This window comes from Scomber japonicus, chromosome 12 (genome assembly GCF_027409825.1).
Source record: "Scomber japonicus isolate fScoJap1 chromosome 12, fScoJap1.pri, whole genome shotgun sequence".
In the NCBI taxonomy this organism is placed as follows: domain Eukaryota; kingdom Metazoa; phylum Chordata; class Actinopteri; order Scombriformes; family Scombridae; genus Scomber; species Scomber japonicus.
The window spans coordinates 11,801,535-11,827,336 of record NC_070589.1 but is presented as its reverse complement, the minus strand read 5'-3'; the positions used below and the strand labels follow the sequence as shown (position 1 = coordinate 11,827,336).

The following is a 25,802-nucleotide window of genomic DNA, read 5'->3' as shown; positions in this document are numbered from 1 at the left end:
ACAGGTGGGGCTGAGAGTGTTTTCTTTCAGTCTGTTGTTTACATTTTTGTATATGGATTTGTTGCTTGTGTAGATCCACTGTCATCCCCTAGCTAGGCCCCAAGTTAGGAATTTTACGTAGGTTTTCTAAATTACTCCCTCCAAACTGAACACAAAAACACCACAGGGACACAAAATTGCATGACCTCCTGATCCCCTCCTATCTGGTCCTGCTAGTCCCCACCACTATACTGCTATTACCTGTCTGTCATGCCCTAAAATTGATTTCACTGGCTCAGTGGGTATGACACAGACAATCCAAGGAATACACCCCCACCCCACCCACCCCAAAACACACCACACATACAGTTGCACTGCTTCCAGTACTTGCTGCTATAATTTGACTTTAAAAATGATAAGCTACCTGTGAAATTATCTGCTTTCCAAAAAGAAGCCATAACTGCCTAAAAACTGTCTTATAAAAACATTTTTCCATACATTAATATAGAATTCTAAAAATGTTCAGTACAAGAATAAATCTTAATGCAATATATCACTTGCTAACATATTAAGAATATCATACAGTACAGGCAGACGTTTTTGGCCATGCCTTTATGCAGAATGAACTGGCTTAAAATGTTTAAATGGTGATACATATTTTCATGGAAATATTATTGTGAAAGTTCAATGAAAAGGTTTTAACTTTTTACAAAGGTTAAGACTTTGGAGGAAATTATTTTGTAAAATAAAAATTAAAGGAATATATAAAAAAGACAAGAAAATATTGGATCAAGGTCCACCCATTTTTCATAGGGTCCGAAGCATTTGATGGTCTTCCGCAGCAGTTGCAGTTTGCACAGTTGTCATGGAGATAGGTCAGTTGTTATCTATATATCAATATACAGTATGTGTGGTAATATTAATCATAATAAGATTTAATGTGGTTTAACTAATAAATTAATTTAAACAAAGGAGCAATCTAACAAATAATTCAACATTTAGGCACATTCAGCATAAAGTTCTATTCTATTCTATTCTATTCTATTCTTAAGATTTGGAGTTCATTCTGGCCTTGGAAACAATATGAGACATGCGGATCTCTGCTCAAGGTCCATTTAGTAGCTATTACCATGCCCAGTGAAAGCTAAACAGCTATTACCTAAATGGACCTTGAAATTGAAACAAACACGAGGTAAGATCATTTCCTCAGTTATTCTATTCTATTCAATTCTATTCAATTCAATTCAATTCTATTCTATTCTTTTCTATTTTATTCTATTCTATTTTGAGATTTGGAGTTCATTCTTGCTTTGGAAACAATTTTGGACATCACAATCTCTGCCCAAGGTCCACTTGGTAGGTATTACCATTCTGAACAGCTACTAAACGGACTTTGCAATTGAAACTGAGATGAGGTTAGATTGGTTTCTCAATTTTTTTATTCTATTCTATTCTATTCTATTCTATTCTACTATTCTCCCCGCCCCACGCTATGTCGTCACGCTCCGGGCAGCCAGTGAGGCGGAGGGAGGGGGTGTTTCACGGCGGAGAGGCAGGCAGCGGCGTCGCAGCGCTACAAGAGCGGCTCTCGGGCTTTGTTTTGTGGATGTGAATGAGCTCCATCACCTCCACCAGAAATGTGGACGGATATAAGGACGCTGCTACTTTTTCATTTATTAGTCCTGAGGCTTCATTTCTCGGAAGGTCAGTGCTTTCTCCCTACCCGACCGGTGTTTTGGCGTGTGTGACATTAAATGAAATATCAAAATTTAACCGGTGGTGTGTGTGTGTGTGTGTGTGTGTGTGTGTGTGAATGATGGGCTGTAGAGGTGAGAGACTGGGAGCGCTCCCGGCACTATACGCGCGTGTGTGCGTTTTAATACTAATAGAAAAAGAAGACAAAAAGACTTTTCTCTAACATGAATGGTCAGTAATGAGTTTGATCAGTTTTAATAGATGGTAGCTTGGTCTCTGAATGAATTACTGTGGCGGGTCTGTCATGTGTTGGCTGGCAGTGAGCGTCCATACTGCATTAGAGGGAGCAGACTGTAGTAACCCAGACTGAATCTTTGTCTTCATGTTGTGGAGAATTACTGTATGTCCTGCAGACACGGGGCCTTGTCTGCTGAACAGTTTTTTTTAATTATCTTAAGAAAGTAGGACCAATAACTGAGAGAAATAACACAGCCCCGTGACGCTCCCAAGCGCCTCAGCCAATTGACCTGAATGAACGCTGAATATCAATTAGGCATTCATTTGCAAATGACAGTTGAACTACTAGCGGATACTACTCACTATGTTCGTTTGTTGCTGATCCATCTGGACGCTGTCTCCCCTCCTCTTTTTCTTTTTTTCTTTTTTTCCAGCAACGGATGAGTGTGAGGATGGACAGTTTCAGTGCAACAACAAAAGGTGTATACCAACCATCTGGAGGTGCGACGATGACGACGACTGTTCAGACAACAGCGATGAAGAAAACTGTCGTAAGTGTTCAAATCAGAGAAACAAAGAAAGATGAATGTCTGCTCCATGCTTAACTGCGATTATTAAGGCGCAGTTAGAATGCCACAGCGAATGGGAATAACCTGTTACAGCACTAGTAAAATAGGAAATCATGATAAATAAATAATATCTGAGTTGAGAAAATGTGCACTAAGACACAACAACAACCTAATGTGTTCTTATTATATAAGTTTGTGCAATTAGAGTTTTTATCCCACTCCAATCAGCTATCCATTAGAGTTTGACTTAATGGTCAGTTCATGTCTATTGAAGCTTCTCTATATTAATGAGCTGTATTTTCTCATAATGTTAACAGTTACAGAATCAAAAAGTGCACCCATGGGTCCCTATTAGCATTTTATCTCTTTTTTTTCTATTTGCCCATTGTTCCTGGCAGTGCCTTATTTTTAGAAAAGCAGAGAAGCTTACAGAGTTTACAGGACATGCCAAAGAGACACAGACACAAATATAATATAATGTTTCTGAGTGCAGATTAAGCCTGTGTGTGTTTATGTGTGTGCCTTAGGCCCTTGAATTTGTGCAGGTGATTTCACCCCTACTGCTCCTATACAAAGCTCAACAAGCGTGTTTGTTAAGTGAGGGTTGATTGGGTGGAACCATTTTCCAATCATCTTCAAATAAAAAGCTGTCCAGCTGAGAGACAGATTGCCTGGTGCTCCGGTCTATCGCACAAGGCTCTGACAGGTATCTTGGATGTGTTGTTCCTGCGTGGAAATAATGGAATTTCAGTTTCCTTTCTGACTGCGTGCCAGTGGCCTATATTTTGGAAGAATGCTTGCGCTGAAACCAGTGAAGTTGTGCCAAAGCTGAATCTAAGCTCTGCATGTTTGCCATGCAGCTATGTTCTTTTGTGTCTGGGTTAATTGTGGCTCGGGAGGAATTCCTGCACCTCCTCACACATGTGTTACATACAGTATACGCTCTCTACTTCTCCTCATACCCCCTGTCTCTCTCTCTCTCTCTGTCTTTGTTTCTGTCTCCCTCAAACTCCCTCACACGCACATAGACCTGCTGGATACAACCACCTTTTGAGTCCTATGTGCTGACTGCATGTGTGTTAGTCCGGAGGTGTTGCCATTGTTTCCCGCTCTCTGAGATCAGCAGAATATGTCCTCTGGGCATGCCAAAGAAAGCAGGTCATTTGGAGCATCTTTGTGCCTAAAACATTCATGTGTCACTGCTTCTCTCTCTCTCTCTCTCTCTCTCTCTCACCCTCCCTCACACAAACCCCCTGATGTTAGAGAAAAACAATACACTGTCTGGCTTATTTCCTTTTATTTCTTTTATTAATAAAACAGGAAATTGTCTGGGATGGTTTTATTACCCACTGTGTGTTTTCTATCAGGCAGAGCTTCTGATACATTTAGAGCTTGAGTAAAAAAAACTCCTCCTGAAAGCCTTTTTAGCTGTGGCTACTGTCAACGAGGCATTTGATGACTGACAGTCTGTCATTACTTGCTATTATATTAGAGAGTGGCCTCCCTCTGTGTTTGTCTCTTTTCCTCATGCTGTATGTGCGTGGGCAGGCAGATGATGCTGGTAGGTCTGTGCGGAGTCAGCTCTGTCTCTACACTGGCATCCTTGTAGTGTTTGACCACTGATTGGCTAAGGATGGTAGTTGTTTAACTTACACTCTGTTTGATTTGGAGAAGAAGCTCTAAGGCACAATGTGCAGCTCTGGCAATATTTCATTAATGTGTTACTATTACAGTAAAGTGATTCTCAGGGGTTTCTCATGTAAACCCCCTTTTTTCCTATTTGTAAGAGGCTAAAAGACTGAGGACAGTAGTGTAATGCGGTGAAGTGTAAACTTGTCCAACATATGCTGCACAGAAGGAGAGTACTTTGAGGATTTAGCTTGTACACACAGCAAATCCTGCGTAGAAATGACACAGTTATGTTTCCTTTCAACTATGAATGATTGCATTTTTAAATTAACTTTCTGAACGGCTGAAAGGACAGTTTCTTTTAGTTTTCTTGTATTCACAATATATTATTTTACAACACAATGTGAAGCCTGAGAATCCAGTGACTGAATGTGTGCAACAGACCGTGGTTATGAAATATGCTGACAGGTATAAACCTTTGCCGCAGCTCCTTATTTATCATGCCAGAGTCACCTTATTTCCAACCTGCCTGCTTGAAGTTGAAATCTCACAGAACAGGTGGAAAGGCCTAAAAGCACTGTTATTGCTCACAGCAGTATCATACCCTTTATGCATCACGAGTCTCCTCCATACTCCACCCCTTTGCCGTTGCCCCATCCCCCACCAGTCCACCCCCAGACTGCACTCTTATCTCTCCATCCCCCATCATCTGAACTCTATTCCCCACTGACCAGTCACTCGCTGCATGCACCCATACATTCATACATGCATAATTACACTCATAAGTATGCGTGGACACAAGCACGGACGAGACGCACGTGAGCATAAATACATACATGGACACATACATAAATGCATAATGCGCTCTGCACTTTACTGATAAAGAATCATAGAAAATTGAATCCACATAATAGAAATAGAAAAGTTTAGTTTACTGGTTGCATAACAGTTCTGGTGAGGATGAGATGCAAAGCCACGCTGCTTCTCGCCTCATCTAGAGTTGACAGCAGTGGAGGCAACAAAAGAATTCTGCCTTGAGTTCTCGGAGTCAGATTTGTGCCAACTCTGACATGGAGCTGCTGTTTAATCCTCATCCTGATTATAACAGTTCTTCACTCAGTCTCCATCTATCTGCCTTACCTTCAAAGTCCAGCAGGCCTGCTTGACTTTTTTTTCTCTCATTCTTGGATGTGATAACAATCTATTTCATCTGTGTTCATGAATTTAACATAGGGTTTCTCATTGTCACGTAAAACTCAAAGAGCTTCTTTGTTTCTCTCTGTGATGCAGAGTCAGCAACAAACTCTGTGCCTCCTCCCTTTGTGTTCTTTTACCTAATAAATCCCCATAACTTCTTCAGATGCAAACACACTTTTGAAACTGCTGGCGTTCCTCCACACCTCCTGTAGTCATTGTTATTGTTATCTTCATTCCAAAGTGTTCAAATGGAAGCAGCTTCCTCTACTGCAGACACACCAAATTGCACAATAACAAACACACTTGATCAATGATTATTTAATGCTTTATTCAACAGTGTTTAAACTGCAGCTCGACTTTTCCCAGCAGACACTTGACACCAGTTGAAGTCAGAACTTTTCTGAGTTTAACAGAGAGTGTGAATCTTTTATATTGTGTCATGAGCACGGTCAGGAATTTGAATGTTCTCTTGGGTGCACTGCCTGTAAATGAACTAATCTGAGATTAGTAATGGTTTTTAACAATATTGTTGCCTTTCTATAGGGTTGCTTGCATAGTTCTTATTAAGTGAAAGTCATGCCATGCCCACTGAAGGGCTCCAAAGCCTTTCCAAGAGCATTTTCATCACTTCACAGTAGTCATAATAGCTCACTGGCTTGAACTTTTTAAAATCCTGCTATTTTCTGCTTTACAATTCTTCTGCACTGAAGTACTGCACTGAATACATTGAGAGAAAATAGAGAAACAAGCAGTTGAATGGGAACTGAAAGCGAGTGGGCTTCCCATAATTGGATTTACTTTTTTTGTTTTGCTTATCCTTTGCATTTAATGTTTGAACCACCTTCTTTTTTTCAGAAAGGAAGAAGGAGCTTGTCTCCCCCAGACCTCTTAATCCTCAGTTAAAACTATGCCTTGTGTGAACTGCAGCTCAATTTAAATCTGAGCCCATCTAGGAAAACTACCTGTTTCCCAAATGAAACCTAGAAATCAGCATACAGCGGTTGCTAACTGGTTTTTGAGCTCTTTCATTCCATTACTTATCAGCTTTGTGGTAGAATAAGTAATGTGGGGTGTTGCTGGCTGTGGATGTAACAAGATGGTCACCTGGTTTGTGGCTTCTTCTTCTACCTCTTCATGCTGCTTTCTCCAGATGTTTTTGGTGACAAATGACACAAACAACAGTGATCCATGCACTTTTTGTTTATTGTGTTTCTTATTCCCTTCTTCATTCATATTCATATCTATTATTATTGAATACTCATTCAAAGTCAAATTACACCTTGGGAACACAAAAAGCACTGCTCTAACCACCTACAATATCATCTCTTTTCTTCTCTTCTCTTCCTGCACCCACCCACAGTGTAACTAAGCAGTGCAGCTCTGTGTCTGTTGGCACTGATGAGTGACTGGAGCGCAAACACTTTCAGTCAGCTCTACTTGTCAAGTACTGGTGGCTCTGTTTTTGTTGTTTTGGCTTGCAGTTCTTTTTGCTAGCTGGGTGGGCATTATTCACAGCCAGGTTAACAGAGAGCAGTAGTTCCAAACATTTTGAATTATTTCTTCTAAGTATTTGTGAGTAAGCTGTTTGGTCACAAGCTGAGGATCTACGTTAACAGGCTAATGCTGTTGCTAAATGTCAGAGGTTTCGGAAAAACACAAAGATTGCCTTCATCCTGTAGTGTTTTTTTAGCTTTATCAGTCTTAAAAAACATGTTCTTTTTTTGTGGGCATGTATTTTCCTCCCGCAGGCTTTGTGTCCGCCTGTCTGTGTCTTGTGAAGGGATGTGTTTGACAGCGGAGAAGTGAGGGGTTGTCGATGATTTGGAACAACAAAGGGAGCCGGATAAAAACGAGTGAGGTTGAAGTGATAGAAAGTCAGGAAAGAAATCATTTTGACCTGCGGGGTGAGTCGGGGAAGATGTTTGTGTTCTTATCAAATTCTCTCCATAATCTCCACAGCTGTTGACGTCTGTACACAGCGTGGAAAGGATTATGCCTTTATCTCTCCACGCAATGAGGCAATGTTTTCCTTTGGGCCTGTGGTCAATTTATGCTGTTAACTCATTCAGTCAAAATTCCCATAATCAGAACCTTAATTAGTGCAACATACTTTTAATAGCCTGGCTTGGAGCTTAAAAAACAACTGAATTAAATGAGCAGAACTGACCTCTGTCGTTTTTATCTGTACCTTTTCTATTCTGCTCATTAAAACAAAAAGCTATGAGTGTGTTTATCGAGTATATAAGAGAGCTGTCAAGCATGTTCTTGTCCAATAGTTTAACAACGTGCTGGATTGTAGTGGTGACTGCTGCAAGCATTTGCTGGCATCGGATGTCGAAAACTCTCAGAGGCCATTGCCCTGGTACAGCCTGTCAGTCATCATCATCAACATGTGTTTGTGTTTGTTTGCTTGGCACTACTGGCCTACTGCCCTGTGTCTGGGTGTCTCAAAGCCAGCTTGCCCAAAGTGATCATTAAGAAGTCAGCAGCTCCAATTGAGCTATTATCTCAGATTAGTGCGTGTCGCTATGCAAAGATGGAGAGAGGGAGAGAGGGAGAGGGGGAGAGAGGGAGAGAGGGGGAAGAGAGAGAGAGAGAGAGAGAGAGAGAGAGAGAGAGAGAGAGAGAGAGAGAGAGAGGAGACACGGGGGATTAATGTGGGGGTATGAAAACATTACTCGGCCCCAACCTCTTTGCCCTCACCCGCCAATGTGTTTATCCCCCTGCTCTTTCCTTTTAATGCTCCACACCAAAAAAAAAAAAAAAAGAAAGCATTTGTTTGCATCATTTGAAACGTTACACCTCCCAGAAATCTCTGTTCATTTCAAAGGATGAAAAGCAGATATTTCTCAGGGGACACTCTTAGCGGTTTGAGACGCCTCTTGAAAAATGCTGTTTCGGTTCAGTTGAATCATTGAATTGCTGCCGCGGTATGATACAGCAGCGTAAACTGTGGTCTGTACTACACCGGGTGTTTTAAACAGAATGATGTGTATGGTTTCAACATTAGATTCTGGCTTAAGCTTCCTAAACTAGGTCCATGGAGACATTGTTGCACCTCCATTTGAATTATGCTGTTTAAAAGCCATTGTGAACTTATTTTTGTGTATGCTTGATTGTCATTTTAATTAGCACAACAGGGTGCTTTAAATGTCTGTAAATGTCAAGTAAAAAAACAGAGGCTGTGGATGTCAAGAGGTTAATTCAAAATCCATTGAGACATTCACAAGACTGGTAGAAATCAGGACACAAATCCCACCATTCAGTTTTACATTAAAATGTTACAGGCAAAGCTCCAGTTTTTAGATCAGTGACTCCGTTGTGGCAGTGAAATGAACCCAGGCTAGCTTGAAAATCAATAAGACACATGCTGGATGTTTGAGAGAAGCTGCCTGCTCTTTGAACCCAGGCACTTTGGGCCACAGGCATCCAGGTAGACAGCACCTTTCATCCAGAATCACTGTCAGAAAAACAGACCTACAGGGGGAGACGGTGGCACACATTGCAAGAACCGTGGGCCCTTTGCAACTTGTGACTCATTGCTGTGAAAAATGCCACTTCATGTGACTCAACAGGCGTGCTTGTGAATCTCCGTTGGCAGCTGCAGGGATGTCGGGATCGGCTGTGTGTAGCTGTGAGTTTTCACTTTATTTTGATTTATCTATTTGTGGATGAGTACACACACTCATCACAGACCTACATAGGACATTATGCCAGTCTAAAGTTAAGGTAGGGTAACAGAGAGCGTCAGCACCATAGCAAATTGGGATGCTGAGAAAATGGCTGTGACGCAGCAACTAAAGCCCCTCAGTCTCTTTCTTGTTATTGATGATTCAGTGTATCTGAAAGCATTCAGAGCATCGCCTCCACTCACAGAAGTAGCTGCATTTGCCTGCTTTTGCCCAGCTACGCCGTGACTCACGACAATGCCACCATCACAATGTTGCCTTTACACGCAGGACGTCACTTTCTTGAAATCATTCCACCTGCCTACACGTCTCCTCCATTAGCACTATGCTTGTTTAGGAATGAAATGTGGACAGTGTATCATTTTTACAGACAAAAGGGACTAGACATTGGTAAGTAAATGCAACATGAGAACAGATGAATTACAGTTACAGTAAATTACAGTATCTTCTTTATTTATTTATGTCCATCACAAGTCCTGTGAGCTCAAAGTTAGGTTCTCCAGTTTTGACCAACAGTCTTAAACCTTAACATATTCAATTTGGAATGATATAAAACAGAGAAAAGCAGATGTTTTCAATATTTTCACATTTGAGAAGCTTGAACCAGAGACTGTTTGGTGCTTGAGAAATGACTTGAATGAGTTGTGGATAGTTTTTGCTGTTCATCAACTTATTGTGTAGAGATATTGTTGTTTACAGTTCCTATACATTAAAGGAATGATGAACACACTGGGTTGTTGCTGTATGCTGATTGTGAGGAAGTGTAGATGTTGAAAATATTCTGTTTTTAGTTATAAAGCTTGCTATGCATTTACTGTAAAAGTGTGTCCTTGCTTTATTTGTGCACGAGAAACAACAGTGCACATGTGACATACTCATTCCTTCACACTGTTTTGCTGATTGACAGTTGGTATGCACAATGAAACAATGTGCAAACATGAATTATTGATTTAAAATGTGATATGAGGCGTTGAGGATTCCCACAATGTGCTTTGATGTGTAGCCCTGAATGTATTCATGGGCTCAGCTGGTCATCATGAAACATCAGCCGAATCAATACGTGAAGGCAAAAAGTGCTCTGAAGCGTTTTATTCATAGTAGGAGTAAAGTGGGAGATGATCTCTGAGTAATGTTCTGCAAATAACAATCAGTCTTGAGCTAATTTACTCCTCAGTATATTTATAAGTGTGAGACTTGACCAGACAGGGACTATCAAATTATGTTCCTGCAAAACAACAAACCAATTAGTGGAAGACTAGTTTTTAAATGAACTGATCAAAAGTCTAGACTACAGTTTAGATCTGTAGAAAAATTACACTTTTTGACTGGTGGAGAATCACATAACAGGCTCAAGCTCTGACACAATTCGCTGGGTTTGTGTTTCTGCAGAACAGCTTTTTTATCCCCTCAGTCCTCTGCAGGCCTGTTTTACATCAAAGTGCATTTTTTGCAAGACCCTTTCCTTCCTCTAAAATTTGGATTAAAAAAATGTAATGAAAGCACGCATAAAATGGGTTGTTAATGAATCGGGAACAATGAAAATCTTATCAGTCTTTTAAGGATTGCAAAACCTGCTCATATATATGACAGTAACAAAGTCCTAATTTCCAAATCTCTCAAAATACAGCAGCTAAAACCTGATTTTGAATTTAAAATGATTTTTCCCATCATTCTGATCTTTAATTATAGTTCTATAGAGCTTTTATTAGAATTCTACAGATCTTATATCAGAAAAGGTCAGCTAGATCTGTTTTAATTTAGAAAGCTTATATTTATATATGGATAATATAAAAACTGAATGCTTATTCAAGTTTCACATGGCCTTGTGTGTGAACACTGAAGTTATAGCTCGGTGTGTTAATAGAAGTTTTCTAGGAAGTAGTAGGATATATAATGCTGATAGAGTAGTAGTGGGAACCGTAGCTGGATGGTTTCTGAGAGTTGTGCCTGACCTCATGTGCTTTGGGGAGGCATATTGTGATCAAAGCTCAGGAGCTAAGCTCTGCCTAGAGATAGATCTGTTTTAAATGCATAGCCATCGGCCACTCACATGCACACGCAAATATGTATGTGCACATGCACACACACGCGCAAAAAAACACACTCATGGAATTGCTTGATGTACAGAGACACACATACACAACAGAAGACAGGCTATTTTATTGGTTCGTGCTTGGAGAGTGATGTAATCTTTTGTGACATGGATCACCAGAGAAAGAAGGAGAGCAATGGAGAGTGGAGAAAAAATGAAAGGAGGAGAAAAATAGGAGGCAGTATAGAGGCAAGCCAAGGATAGTGTTAGTGTGGAACAAGGGAAGGGGGTGGAGTGGGGGTGGAGTGGGGGGGGGCAGTTGGGATGAAGAATGCTGCAGTGTCATTGATTTTAGAGTGGTTGTTTTGCAGTGTTATTGTTGTGATGCAGATCAGATAGAGTGTACAGACAGCCCATTAAGAATCACCTGTGCTCTCTGCTTCGGAAAAGTCAGAGTTGAGGTTGTGTTTCCTGTCTTACGCTGCACAGTCTCTGTCTGTCATGTGGCATAGGATCTTATTAAGTATGTGCAGAGCAGAAGGAGACTTATCCACAGCAACAAAGTGAGAGCACCCACCACAGCAACAAGACAATAAAGTAAACTTACAATCGAGAGATCATTAAAACCAATGGCACCCTCTTGGTTTGAATGAAGACAAGTAAAGCATCTTTATGGGAGGCTTTGACTCACTGCAGAACATCTGCTCATCATATCAGACAGTCAGACTGCTGGGAACACCTGGTGTGTGTGCAGTTTTCCTGCTCTACTTACAGAGCTGGTTGAAGTACATTTTCTGTATTTAACTATCAGTCAAAACATTAGAAAACCAGGCTTCCTTTATTGACATTTAAAAACAATATAGTTTGTATATTTGAAATTGAGCCAAAATATACAATATGATATAAGTAAGCTACAGTGCTTTGGTAAAACAGTCACTTGTTCAAACTATACAACCTAAAGAAGAATATATATATACATACAAAGGAATAACCCAGCAGTAATTGCCACCTTTGTGAACTCAAAGTGAAAGCTTAACAAAGGTAATACTTGCTGCTGCATACTAGATTATATTATATTCAGGTGTTTATTTTATCCACCTGTTCCACCCACCAAATCACTGATTCACTGTCTTATTACTTTCAGTGGTCTGCACTAATCAGTTAGTTCTTTGTGTCTTTGTAGCAGAAACCTCCCTTTTGCATACAGTTCCACAACCTACTTTGCTTTGAATCTCGACACCACATATATTACAACAAGGGTAGAAATAGCAACAAAAGTGCCCCAGAAAATCCTTCATTAATTCGCCTCACGCAACAGAAAGCTGCTATTGCAACTGAAAGCTGGAAAGAATGTCATGATCTCGCCATTAATGCGCAAGCTCACATTAATTTTATGTCAAAGATTGTAAGAATAAGTGGAGTTGTAAATACAGAATCTGTGCGAACAATTTTAAGTGCTTTACATATGCCTTTAAATAAGTCTCCAAAACCACTGACAACTTCATGCTATCAAAGCCGTCTCATGTTCCTCATATTGTGGAGTGAATGGCCATGTGATTGCTTATTTAGTCTACCCAGTACCACGGTAAATTACTTTTGTGTTGTGACATTTACTTCAGATTCTTTAGAAATGCAGACCAATGTGACTGTAATGTTCCTCAGCCCATTAAGGCTTAAGTAAGATTTTATGAAAACAGCTAATGAATCACTTCCCCTCTCCCCTATTAGTTTAAATGAGGCCAACCGAAATGCGACATCTGTAACAGTGCTTTTAATGGAACCATCTGAGCCTTACGCATGAAAGAAACTGCAGTTAAAGAGTGTTCTTGCTGAGTCACCTTCACTATTTTTACAAAGACACTCACTCAGACACATCAAATGTAGTCGTGCAGTCTTGAATTGTAAAAAAGTTATATCAAGTTCATATATGGGCTGACAAGTTTTGAAGTGAAATTTGTAAGTATTTAGTATTCTTAGTAGTACATATTTTAGCTGAGCATTATTCGTGGTAAGTTGACCCCAATTGACCTCTCTCTGGCATGAACCAACACCTTTTTCATAAGTCTCTTTTTGCTAATTTGTATTTATTGGATACCATTTTTGATGTACTGTACACTCCATATACTGCACATGTTTTTCTTTGAAACATAGGATAAGAAAAATTCATGCTCCTCACCGTGGTTACCTAGTTATGTTTCTGCATATCGCGTGAAAATTGCAGCGCAACAGAGACATAGAGTGCTCCCGTAACCATAGTAACTCAAACGGATGGAGATGGGGGACGGCGTGCTTCTACCAGAAGAGCCGCTGAGTGAGATTACTCTGAGCTGCATGCATGGGGATAAATTACAGTACATCATAATATAGATTTGTATATATTTCTCGCTTCCCCCTTGATGGTCTGAATCACTCACTGCTGCACTGTGCTGCTCTTGTGTTGTGCTGCTCTGTCTTGTCTGTATGTGCGCTATCAGTGTCCTCTATTTGTGCCATAATGTTATCAGTTTTTAATACATTTTTCACTGCATAAGAAAATGGTCAAGTGTCAATTACATGAGTCTCACGGTCAATGCGTGAGACTTGGCAGACCTGGTTTATATCATGCGCCTGCCCTGTACTGTAGCTACATTGTGCTACTTAACTAACATTGCATCATGGCAGCTTCAGCAGATCTAGTGATGAGAGGGGAGCCTTTAATACCAGTCTGAGTAATCTGGTGGGTGGTTTCTAAACTCTTTGATTGGTGCTTTTTTACAGCAGGTATTTGGTGAGCCCACACTAAAGGATATTAGCCCACAATCCATCAATAGCTGTCTGAGACTTTGCTCCTCTTGTCTGACCCCAGTGTGCTATTTGTGTTACTAGGAGAGAAGAAACCCTGAAAGTAGGCAACATTTGGAGCTTGAAACACAGATAAACAGAAGGTCTACTTGCACATATGCAGAAGTGGGCGGTGCATGTGAGTTGTGTTTGCGTGTAACTGCCGGGTTATGTTCAAAGGCAAACAGCGGCTGTGACTACAATCAGAGTGTGTCTTAATTACTCTGTCTTGTTGCTAGGAGCAGATTTTCTAGAAAAAGAAATTTGACCTCGGGCAGTATTACAGTTATGTTAATTTTTCGTCTGCAGTGGGAAATGTAATATCCTGCTCTCTGTGCCTTGTCACAGCAATTTGAGTGCCTTGCTCTTCAGGCCAGTGAGAGTCTCTCTGAAAATTCAGTCTGCAGCTGTCATTATGTTCTGTGTTATTGGAAGCAGGTCTTTGCAAGAAAGCGAGAGAAAAAGAAGGACGGAGAAATAGAGAGAGATGCGGTTTATTGTCTGCACAGGGTAAAAGGCTAAGCTCCCAATTCCCATTACAGTCCCGCAGTTAGTAGACAGACACTGTAATCCAGTGTGGCAAACATTTCCATATACAGGAGTGAATGCGCTCTAGGCTCTCCTCATGCAGTTCCCTTTGGCTTCATGTAATTCAAGAGTTGCTGACATTTCTTAGCATTTATTCTTTAATACAAGCCTATTTTATTTTATTTTTAATATGCATAATAGAGCTCTGAACACTAGATTTGTATACAATAAGAAAAATATAGAAAATCACTGTAACTGCAACCAGTTGTTCCAATCCAGCACTATTCATGCAACTCAGGATGGACCATACTCCAGTGGTGGTGATGCACCTGAAGGTGTTTGGTAACAGGTACAACACTTTAACTGGCTTGCTAATAACTATCCTAATACTGACACAAATATGACTGAAATGACACATGAAAGGACTACTCCTGCAGCTCTCTCAACCAGACAGATTATACAATGCTTGCACTTATCAGGGGTCAGATATATACTACAACAGTAGTTTGTGTCACTTTGTGAGACAGGGAGAATGACGGGTCATTTCAGTGTCATTTGAATCACTTTAGTTGCCATAATCACAGGGGACACACACTGTAGAGGCTATTTTTACAGACCACTTACTGACGTAGTTTCACTTGAGATTGATTCATTTACATATTTTCAACATCTGGGTAAAATGGAACTCATTTATACTCTAATGAAGTGGCAGAGTGTAAATGGGGTAAAAAAATCATTGCAAACTCACTTTAATCTTTATTCATATTCCATACTTGGGGGAAGTATATCACCAGAAAGATATACTGGTCCTTGGCTCCTCCCCTCTCATGTAAGACTGGGGGCAGACTGGACACTACAGTGACTCATTATCACCTCTTGAGGTACAAAGTGGTATTATGAGACAGAATGGGCCGTGGCCATTCTTACATATAATACCTTTTTAAAATGATAGCCCCGCCAGCTCTTTCATTGTGGATAATGATTGTATAAGAAGAGTGTCTCCTTTCTGCAGCTACATAGAAACTGAGAAGAGATTGTCCAAGTGAATAGGAAAATGACTCTCCGATTCTCCTCATTAATTTCTTTTCATTTGATCTCTCTCTCTCATTTCTGAGTCATACTTGTTCTCAATTTGCTGGAAAAGAGGGTTAAAGGCTGTTTTTTTGTGTCATTTCACCAGTGCCAAAAGGTTGGATGAAAGTGGATGGAAAGATTGAATGTGTGTTCACATCAAAACAGTTTGTGTGTGTGTGTGTGTGTGTGTGTGTGTGCTGTGGCCTAGACACACTTCAGATGTTATTTATCATCTTGAAGTCAAGATGTTTTGATGTCTTTACAGTTTTGCGCTCAGTTAATCAGTGAATGTGCACTGTGGTTTATTGTAAACTCTCAGCACCAGTATTCCCCCACTGAGATCTATGAGACTTTGACCAGTTCTGTGCTTCTAATGTGTGAACTGGCAAGATTTTCAGTTGTGTCTTTGTAATGTAAGCTTTTATTCAGGATTTATTAGTAACTTCAAAACTGATGTTGAACTGTATGAGCAGTCATTACCTAGAGTTAAAGATGTGGTCTTTGGAGATTGGAGATTTGGGCTCTAGCTTTAGGAAAGTAACACACTCTTCTTTGATTTTCCCAAATGTCTGCCTTATACAGTATGTAAGCAAGCTTCTGAACTCCCTGCTGCACCAATGGAGCTACTTAGCAGCTCACTGTAAAAGATTGTGCTGTTCTTATAAAGCTGCAGGTTTAAGGTTGGAGCAGTTTGAAAGTAAAGCAGTATTGCTGAGAAAGATTTTGTGTTGACTGGATGGATCGGCAACCCTCCCTGAATTATTAAAAATTAAACCCACAGTCTGATCAGTATCTCTGAGGAAATGGTCTGGTGAGACTGCCGTGACTGTGATGAGAAATGATGAGAACTCATGACTCAATAACCCTCGGAACAACAGAAAGCACAAGTGTAAAACCTCAGCAGAACATGTAAGTTAGATTTTCCAGGATCTTGGTTTGAACCCCTCACTGCAGATTGTGTTTCAGACCAGGACGAAAGAGAGTCTGGCTGCTGTGCTGATTTTGGAGTCATTTCCACTGGAGTGTGCAAGAGAGGCTCTGGAGGGAAGAGCAGCAGTGAAGGTGTCAGCTGTTTGGCTGAGGGAACCGTCCTCAAACTGTGTCTTGGTGTTTTCTAGATCAGAGAGGCTTGCAGCTATATATGTGTGCACTATGACATTTATATACAAATTTATCATTGTCTGCAAACATTTCTTCATGAATTCTTTTTGCAAAAGCCTTTGATTGTTTGTGTAAAAAAAAAAAGCTCTCAGCATTTCGTCTTACCAAAAGAGGCCTGTCCATCTGTCTGGCAGGATTAGTTTTATTAGGAAGTTTCCCATTGCTGCTCTTTTCTGATAAAAGTGGGATTTGAGGGAGGATACACTAGCTCCAGCTGTGGAACTGTGCACATTATGTGACCCTTGCCATGGAATTAGAATCAGCAGTAAGGGCTGGTTGCTGCTGACACCTACTGTTAAAACCTTGCTTGCTTCCGCCACAGTCCAAAATAATTCGATTTCCTTGCCAAAATCTCCAAGAACAGATTACTGAGTGAAATGCACAGTAATTGCTTGACTCTTCATCCCAGCTGCTCGTGTTCTCGAAGGCACAACAACATTTTGCAAACAAATTAAAGAAACGTTAGCCTGCAGTTCAGCATTTAAGTTACTCGTGCCACACGCGCTGATCTGACAAATACAAACCATATTCAATACATGAAACAAGGTGTTCCTGTTAGGTTTCTCCCTGCGTGTCCTACCTGCTGCTCTGCTTCAGACTGTGCTGTTCACCCCCTCCAACATCCACCTTCCACCATCCACCATCCACCATCCACCATCCACCATCCACCATCCTTCTGTGTGGCTCCTGACGTCTCTTTCTCGAGGTGTTTCTGTTGAAGCCATGCCTTCCATATCTCAGCGATACGTGTCTACCGGGCTCAGTTTTGACACCCCTGGGGTTTGGTTGTGCTCCCCGCTGAATCATTAGCAGACTGCTGGAATTCACACAGGGAACTCCCTAAAGAGCACAACCTGCACTGCCAAGTGTAACTGTGTAACCACTCGTACAACAATTGTTTTTACTCCATAATGAGAGATAAAATTCCTGGCTGAATCTAGGTTAGCAGTGGTGGTAATGACATAGGACTGGATGACATTACAGCTAGGTTGCATCAGTCATACTATGTTTTACCATATGTATGCAGTGCAGTATGACACACTTTGAAATAGGTTATATATTGCTTGAATCACTGTTCTTCGTCTAGTTTCAACTTTATTCTTTATTCAGATTATTTCTTTCTCATCTACAATTTCTATAGGTATTTTTTGTGTTTATGGCCACAGTCTGATATCTCCTGATGATACCGTTCTACATGCAAACAGTTCACAAAAGCAAAAAAATTAAAAGGTGCCAATTGTATCAACTTAGTATATATCTCATGATGTTTCTTTGCAGTGGCTGTATAGTAAAAAGGATAAGTAGGCAGCTGTGGTGGAGTCAAACACGCGTGTCTGTATTGTTGTTGCTAATGTAGGTCAATTAATTATCTCACTAAACTCCTCACAGACAGTGTGAATAACATGGACTTGTGGAATATTCAGTAGGTTTCTGCATGACACAAATGCTTCATGGAGGTCCATGTCGTGTGATAAAGAAGCGGAAGACATTCTTTTCATTTCCATAATAGATTGTTTGCCTCCTTAGTCTTCATTCTTAACCAAGTACTTTATGCTGTACCTTCTTTATGTAAAGAAATGCCGTTTTTAAGGCTGACTGACACTGTAAACTTGCCAGGTCCTGTCTGCTGTAGCTTGATAGTTCCTTCAGTACACCTGGAAACTGGAAACCAGTGAATTGGAAAAGATTTTCTTCTTGTCCAGAATACTTAAGTTTTACCAGCCTCCCTTTTTTCACCCTTGACTAAATTAATTATTTGAACAGAGCGCTCACCATGTTTGACCTGGGTTTTGGCTTGCCATGTATTTTGCATTATGGAACAATGTGTTGCAGTGAAGATGCCAGGCTGTAGGATAAAAGTGTTGACATATGCCTGTTGGGTCAACCATATTTTGCTTCTCTAAAGCAGTAAACAGGAAAAAAAGAAGAGCGGCAGAAGGTCAGACACATGGAGCAAGCATCATGCTGTGAAGGGTAGGGACGTGTGTGTGTATGTGTGTATATACAGTATGTTACTGCATTTACTGATATTCAGAGCAGCGGCAAGCCTTTCTTGCAAACAGTGATGTATGTGTTATCTCAGCAAAATGTGTCAGTTTGATTTCACTGCTCTGCGGTATGTGTGCATTCTATATTTGTGTTTGCGTTCACCCCCATGCATGCTCCATATGAGCATGCAGAGCGAAAGGAAGTGGAGCGTCACATGAGCATGAATAAAAAAAAAAAAAAATTGCATCAAAGCTTAAAAACAACTTGCAGATTGATAAATCAAGATATTCTCTCAGTGTTGATGTGGCTCAGCTGTGTGCTATTGCCCTTTCTCAGACAGCGGTGTACAACCACCTGTATCGCTGTCTGATATTGGTCTGTCACACTTCAAGCATCAAGGTAAATCTCTTGGGGTTTAGCCAAGCTGAACCAAACCGTCTTCCTTATAAATCACTCTCAGGCTCCCTCGGAGGGACTAAGGAGCTCTGCTGGCGGAGGCTACCCATGCAGGCTCCTCCTTGGCCAGGAAGTGTTTGTGCCAATGTGACCTGACAGGGAGGGAGAAAATATGTCTTATAGCAGGCTGTGAGCTATAATTAGCACTGTATGTGTCTTTGATCAGTACACAAGGTCTGAAGAAACACAAGGCAGTGTGAACAGCAGCAAGTAGGTTCAAGCAGCCTCCTTTGGTAATCTTCACCATGATTCTGATTAAAAATTTTAAGGCATAAACTTATAACATGGCTTTTTTCAACTAGAGTAAAATGCTTCAGGATTGCTAACTTAATGACATGGATAGTGACTGAAGAAAAGGAAAACAATGGAAGTAATGACATGTCTATATATTTTGGAAATACACTTTTAAAATTGCCAGCTACTATCTTAGTCAACTATTACTAAACCAACAACTAGGACAAGCCGTTGCCTAGTAACAGCCAGTGTTGGCAGCCTACCAGAAGATATCCTATAAAGTGTCTGTATGTGTATTCTCTATTATTGTGTTCAGCTCCTCCTCTATAAAGACCCAAAACCTTTTGTATTTTAATTTTAATTTTCCACATCCATGAGTTTGTCATCCGTCTTTCTCAAATTTAAAATGAATTTAAAATGATTTTTACCTGCTATAGTTCAGAAATAAAGAGTATTATTGGTGATAAGGAGTCATTGTCATGAAAGAATACACAGCTTCTGTCCAATCCAACTCTTTAATCAGAAAAGTTTCATTTATACAGTACCCAGCAAATCACAAAAAACAGCCAAATGAACCTCAGTACAACATTGTCTATCATTATACCCATGATTTGGATAAATAAATGAGAGAGATTGAATTCATAGATACCACTGCTCTGTGTTTCCAGATCAATACTCTATCAACCAGTGCTGAGTTAGAGCTCAGTCCCATGTGACCTTTCATCTTCCTGTTGGTTCGAGTATCTCACAGCTCTCTCAGCATAGCACTGACTGATGGGAGAAAATACCTCTCTGTTGACAGATGAAAGGATAGACTCAATGGGAGAATTTATTTACTCACTCTCATTCACTTTAAGTCAGCTTTGTGGGCCTTAGTATACAAAAGGAGACACATATTAAGAATATAAATTGAAACTGAACAAAGAAGATGATTTCTACCTGTGCATTTGGCTATTCTGGCAAACCCCAACTCTCAAATTAGCCTAATTAGAATCTATAATCATTCAAAAAAGCAATTTTGAGAACAGCATGTCCCAAGTCTTGTTGATGCCATGCTGTATTTTGTATGCTACCATGATATCCCATTAATTTGGGAAGGTTTAGTCATTTGCATGCAGGCTTAAGCCAACAGGATACATTATGTTTCTTGCTTCGACAACACTCTCGTACTTCACTCTGGACTAATGAGGCCATTTGTCTTCTAATGCCCAGGAGAATGTGCTTATCACTGCATTACCTATTAAGCCTCTCATGGCCTCCAAATGGAAAGAGCTGTCATTAATATCCTTCATGGTTAAAAAAAAGTTTCTTCAAGGGGTTAGCTGTGTGTGTGTGTGTGTGTGTGTGTGTGTGTGTGTGTGTGTGTGTGTCTGTGTGGGTCTGTGTGTGTATGTACGTTTTTGATGCCTCTTGGGGACCATTTCTGGTGTAAACCATTAGTCCTCATGGGGACCAAAGCCCGGTCCTAATATGGCAAAAACTCATTTCAAGTCTTGGTTAAGGTCAGGAGTAAGCTGTGAATTGAGGTTAGGGTTAAGGTTTGGGTTAGACTGTGCACAAGAAATGGAAGTCATTGCAATGTCCTAACAAGTATAGCTGTGCAAACCTCCATGTGTGTGTGAATGTCTGAAGGCTGTCTGCTGCTCTACTCTTGAAAATCACTGAATGATTGAGTGAGCTCAGATACCATCACTGTGCATTAAGATGTACATCCATTAGACCCACACTCACACATACATACTGGTCAAACACAGGTTTGATGGCTTTTTGAAGTTTCTGGGTTAATGTCTTACAAATGTCGTACAAATATTTACATTAATATTTACCAAGCTTAGTGTATGGCTAATTACCACTAAACAAAGTAGAGCTGGTTATTAAGTCATAAATCAGTGTTTTCACTTTGAACTAATGATGGAGTTAGATGAACATTAAGGGATTATTATGGTTAATAAAAATCATTCTGGGAGGATGTGAATTTCTGTACTAGATTTCATGGCAATATATCAAGTAGCTTAGAGATTTCATTCAAAACCCACCAAAGTCAACCTCACTGTGGTGATGAAGGAAGAGTCAGAGGTTTGCCAAAGTCAATAGAGCTTATTTTCTGGAGACCATGAAATGTCCATAGAAAGCTTCATGGCAATCAGTCTGATAGTTGTTGGGATATTTCAGTCTGTACCAAAGTCATGGACTGATTGACTGTGAATATCCATCCCTAAAAATGTTAGAAGTTGGCTTACAGCCCCTTTAAAACAGGAAGAGACATATTTCATTGCAGGTTTTACAGTCTGATACCTCTGAAGCTGCTGAGGAAAATTATAGTTTTACATCAGTCACATCAGCGGTGACCAACACTGACTGTCCTTTATCTGATTTCATACATAGCTCAACATCAGCCAAATGTAGCAGCAAACCCACGCTGTATATAAGTCTTCTGTGTACATTTGCATGGATGGTGTCTAAGAAAGATGAAAAGGAGTAGAAGCAGTAAAATGTTGACAACAATGGCCTTGCAGGAGAAGGCTCCAGGTGGGGTTGTCGGAGCGTGGAGCTCCTTCCCACTGTACCTCCTCCAGGAGACATAACATGGCTGGGTGAACTCCCCTGTGTTAGGCCCTTATTCTGTCTGTGTCACATCCCATTTGTAATGTTCACGATAGGTGATTCACACAACACTGAATGGCTATTGTATTTTTCTTAGATTTTTCTCAGATGTGCCGGAGTGTCTCTGTGTTAAAGTCTACCAAACAAGAAGAAGATTTAGTGTGTATGTGTGAGACAGTGAGGGGGTGGGTTTACATGTGTGCAGTACATGTCACAGGGATTAACGTTCAGTAAGTGCTATCCCTTCTATCTACAGTAATACTGTCTGTTTTTATTCAGTATCACACTTTCCATTAGGATTCCATGAGGCATTAATACTGTGTATGTCATTCTCTATTTCTGCAGCTATTACTCACTTCTGTTATTTTCTGGGCTCTCAGTCTAACGGCTTGCTTTCTCTTCATTCTACTGTCACTTTCCCCTTCAGCCCACCCTCACGCTTGCCATCCCCCCCACAAGCCTAACATTTTAAAATCTCTCCTAATTAAAACAGAAAGTCATTCCAAGCAGATGGCATGAGCTGGCCTGGGTAATTATTGCCAAGTGAACCATGGCCCCTGTAGACCTTGACTGAAATGAGTAGCGAGCTCGGCAGGATTGGGTTAGGAGCTAAAGCTCTGAGAGAAACTGCACCATGCGGGCACATCTGACCCGCAGGGGCCACATACTGGATCAACCTGAGATTTTTAAGTTCTTTGTCATGCGATCAAATGAAGTCTTAAGCACAGTCTTAACCAGCACACACTGCGGCGCCTTAGGTTCTCAGTTTTGCCTTCATCTCTCTTTTGGTTCATCTCATGGGACTCAGATTAATTAACACTGTATTAATACCCATACATGGATTTGGTAGATGAATGGGAATGAAAGGTTTGTTTTGGAAGTGAAAATGTATTTTTTTAGGATTTCTAGAGGAGAGGGTGAATGTCTTATGAATCTAATTTTTGTATTGTGCAAGGTGTGATACCTTTAAACCTGTTGCCCCAGGGTCTCTATCTGTCTCTTATTTTTACACCACAACACCTCCCTACATGAGTGACAAAAAGGTTTTGAAAATATGCATGTAGTATGATGACAAGGATACATGTGTGCTTCTGTATACTGCAAGATATATATATTTATATATTTTTTATATAATGTAAGCTCACCACTGATGCATTTATACACTTGAGGGAGGTGTTGGTTAAAGGGATGTCACAATCCCTGTTTGCCCCATAATCATCCATCCTTACCTTTTTAACAAAGGCCAACATTCCAGTTCTCTAATGAGCACACAAGTGGCACTTAAGCTGCACTCTGGAAACCTGCATGTTTTATTTGATCTAGGAAAAATAACAATCAAAAATGTGTGGATCTTTTTGTGGTGGCGTCCATAGACTCAGGCCTGGGGTTTCAGGAATATAGAGCAAAAAAAAGAGGGAGAGAGCTCAGATTGAAGGAACAAAGGGAGAAGAGGGGGCATCACGATGAACAGGGGATGTTTTTCTCAGTAGTGTAATGGGGTCAGTTCGTCACAATTTTCAGGAAAAGTGAGAGAGGAAGTTAATTGGCAATTTTGAAGTGGAATGAAGGGTTGCCAGTTGTGATTAAAAGCTGAAAACACATCCACGGCCGAAACACATGTCCTGTTCCAGGTGCTATCAGATATTTGATCATATATTTTAATGGCGTCAACAAGTCGAGATGAGCCATTATTGGTTTGACTTTGGCACTCTGACACAGGACAGTCGGGCAATTAAACTAGATTTAGAATTAGAGACAAGCAGTTTCTAATTGGAGTGCTTCTTGGTGGCAGACAATCCTGTAACTGCTCCACTCCACAGTCATAGATAACACTTAAGTGACCCCATACTCCAAATGTGAGAATTAGATTTAAGTGAGGATTTTATGCATCTTGCTAACCACTGTATGTACTCACAGTAAAAATCATGAGCAGCAGATAGTGTAAACATTTTTGTCATCCTGAATTTTGCCTGTCAGGCTACATGAATCAAATTATGACATGAGCCAATCGGTGCTGTACGGGAAGCGCTGCAAACACCCCTGTGATTTCTTTTTTTTTTTAAGTAACAAATGTGATTTAGTGTTTAATAGCCTACCAAGCTAAAGAGAGGACAGCAGTTGGATTATTGTGAGCACAGCAAAGAAAGACTCAGGAAAAATCACAGTTTGCTCTCTTTCCTCACAGCCCCTCTGCTAAACCTACGCTCCCTGTACATCTCTTAACGCTATATCTAATTTGAAGTATTAGAGTCAAGATAGGGCCAGCTTAGGAACCGTTGTGGCAGTGTAACAACACTGGAGAGCTCAGAGGAGGGCCTTTTACCCAGTGATTTATTAGACTGTACTGCAGGTCCTCCTGGAGTAACAGGGTGAGGAAATTGAATGGCTCTGACCTCCGCCTACGTCTGGCTCTAGCTGGCCGAGCTCTCAGCCGAGTTGCCACAGGTGGAAGGTTCGTGTGTAGTACTCTTTGAACTCTGCAGGTGTGCGGGTTTCGGTAGCAACTGTGAAAACCTTTGGGGTATTACGTGAAAATTTTTATCAGTCTCAGTTTCCTTGTTGTTTATGTAATACTGTAAGTCTTTTTTTCCCCCGATATGTTTTTTTTTTTAAATTTCCATTTCTCAGCACACTTGACATGTTTATCAGTCCGTGGCCTTGTCGGCTGTGTAGCTCTCAGTGGTAAACAGTTCAGGGAGGTAAAAGGTTTAACCTCCCTGAGCTGGTGGTGTTAGGTAATCAGCATCCATTTCACTGCTCTGTGATGAAAAACCTGAAGGAGAGATTAGACGCTTTTTGGAGACCAGCAGATGGAGAGTAGGGGGAGGGAGGCGGGTGTTAGACAGCACAATGAATAAGAGTCAAGGAAATAGGCAAAGTGAGATAATTAGTGAGGGATTACAGGAGAGAGAGCACTGGAGAGGGGAATAATGTGAGAGATGATCTCCTCCGATGAGAGGAATGATTGCTGGGGTTCACATATTGTGACCAGTTTCACTACAGAGATTTTAAGCCCTGCTATGGAGTGACCATGCTAACCCAGCCTGTAACCTCCTGTTCTCACTTTGTTATTCTCTGTCTTTGCTTTTCTCTTTCTCTGAGCAGCCAGGAAGACATGTGCCCCCGCAGAGTTCGCCTGCTTGAACGGCCAGTGTGTCCCAGGACGCTGGCGCTGTGATGGGGAACCAGAATGCCCCGATGGCTCTGATGAGGCAGAGGAAACATGCAGTAAGTGAAACCATTCAGCTTCTAGCAACAAGGACATTTTCAAGGGATACTTCAAGGCTGGGCGATGATGAGTAGGAGTAAAAAAAAAAAAGATTCTATCTAAAATTCTTTTTTTCAGATTGTTCAGAATGTTTTACTTGTCTTGTAAAACACTTCATAGTGTTATACCTTCAGTCCTCAAAAAAGTATTCAAATGAAACAGTCTATCAAGGGAATATAACTCTTTGTATTTGGAAGGATGCAACCTGAGATAAGGGGTTGCAGGTAGACAGTGATGTGCAATAAGATGTCACAAGCAAAAAATATTTAAACCAATTTATTTGGAGGTAAAACTGAAAGTGAGTTCATCCGTAATGTCAATTATAATCCATCTTTGCACAGGAAAACTTTTCAGTGATGTAACTTTGACCTAAGTACATTAGGTAAAAGTGGTGAATGTTCACAATTGAGTGTTTGAATATTAATTTTATCGTTTCTTTTAAATAAGTTTAGCTAAAATTAGTATCTATTAGTGCTTCTTTTCTCAGAGGACTTCATTTTAGTGATGTCACTGCATGACCAGATATCAGCATTTAACTTGGTGAAGACAAAGTTATTATCAATAGAAATCATGGATAACTTAAAAAGAAGTAGCCTCTTTTTTCTGAATGATGTTGTTTTTGTTCTTATCTGGATCATCTG

General features: G+C 40.5%; 1 protein-coding gene across 1 annotated transcript in view; it reads left to right on the top strand.

Moving 5' to 3' along the window:
• Positions 1–1,556: 1,556 nt before the first annotated feature.
• Positions 1,557–25,802, top strand: part of LOC128369594 (low-density lipoprotein receptor-related protein 8-like) — a 36,318-nt gene continuing 12,072 nt past the window's right edge. Inside the window, exons 1-3 of the mRNA XM_053330671.1 lie at positions 1,557–1,683; positions 2,346–2,466; positions 25,003–25,121. Coding sequence (XP_053186646.1) covers positions 1,617–1,683; positions 2,346–2,466; positions 25,003–25,121 — 307 coding nt within the window. The 5' untranslated portion in view covers positions 1,557–1,616. The remainder of the gene's footprint in view (positions 1,684–2,345; positions 2,467–25,002; positions 25,122–25,802) is intronic.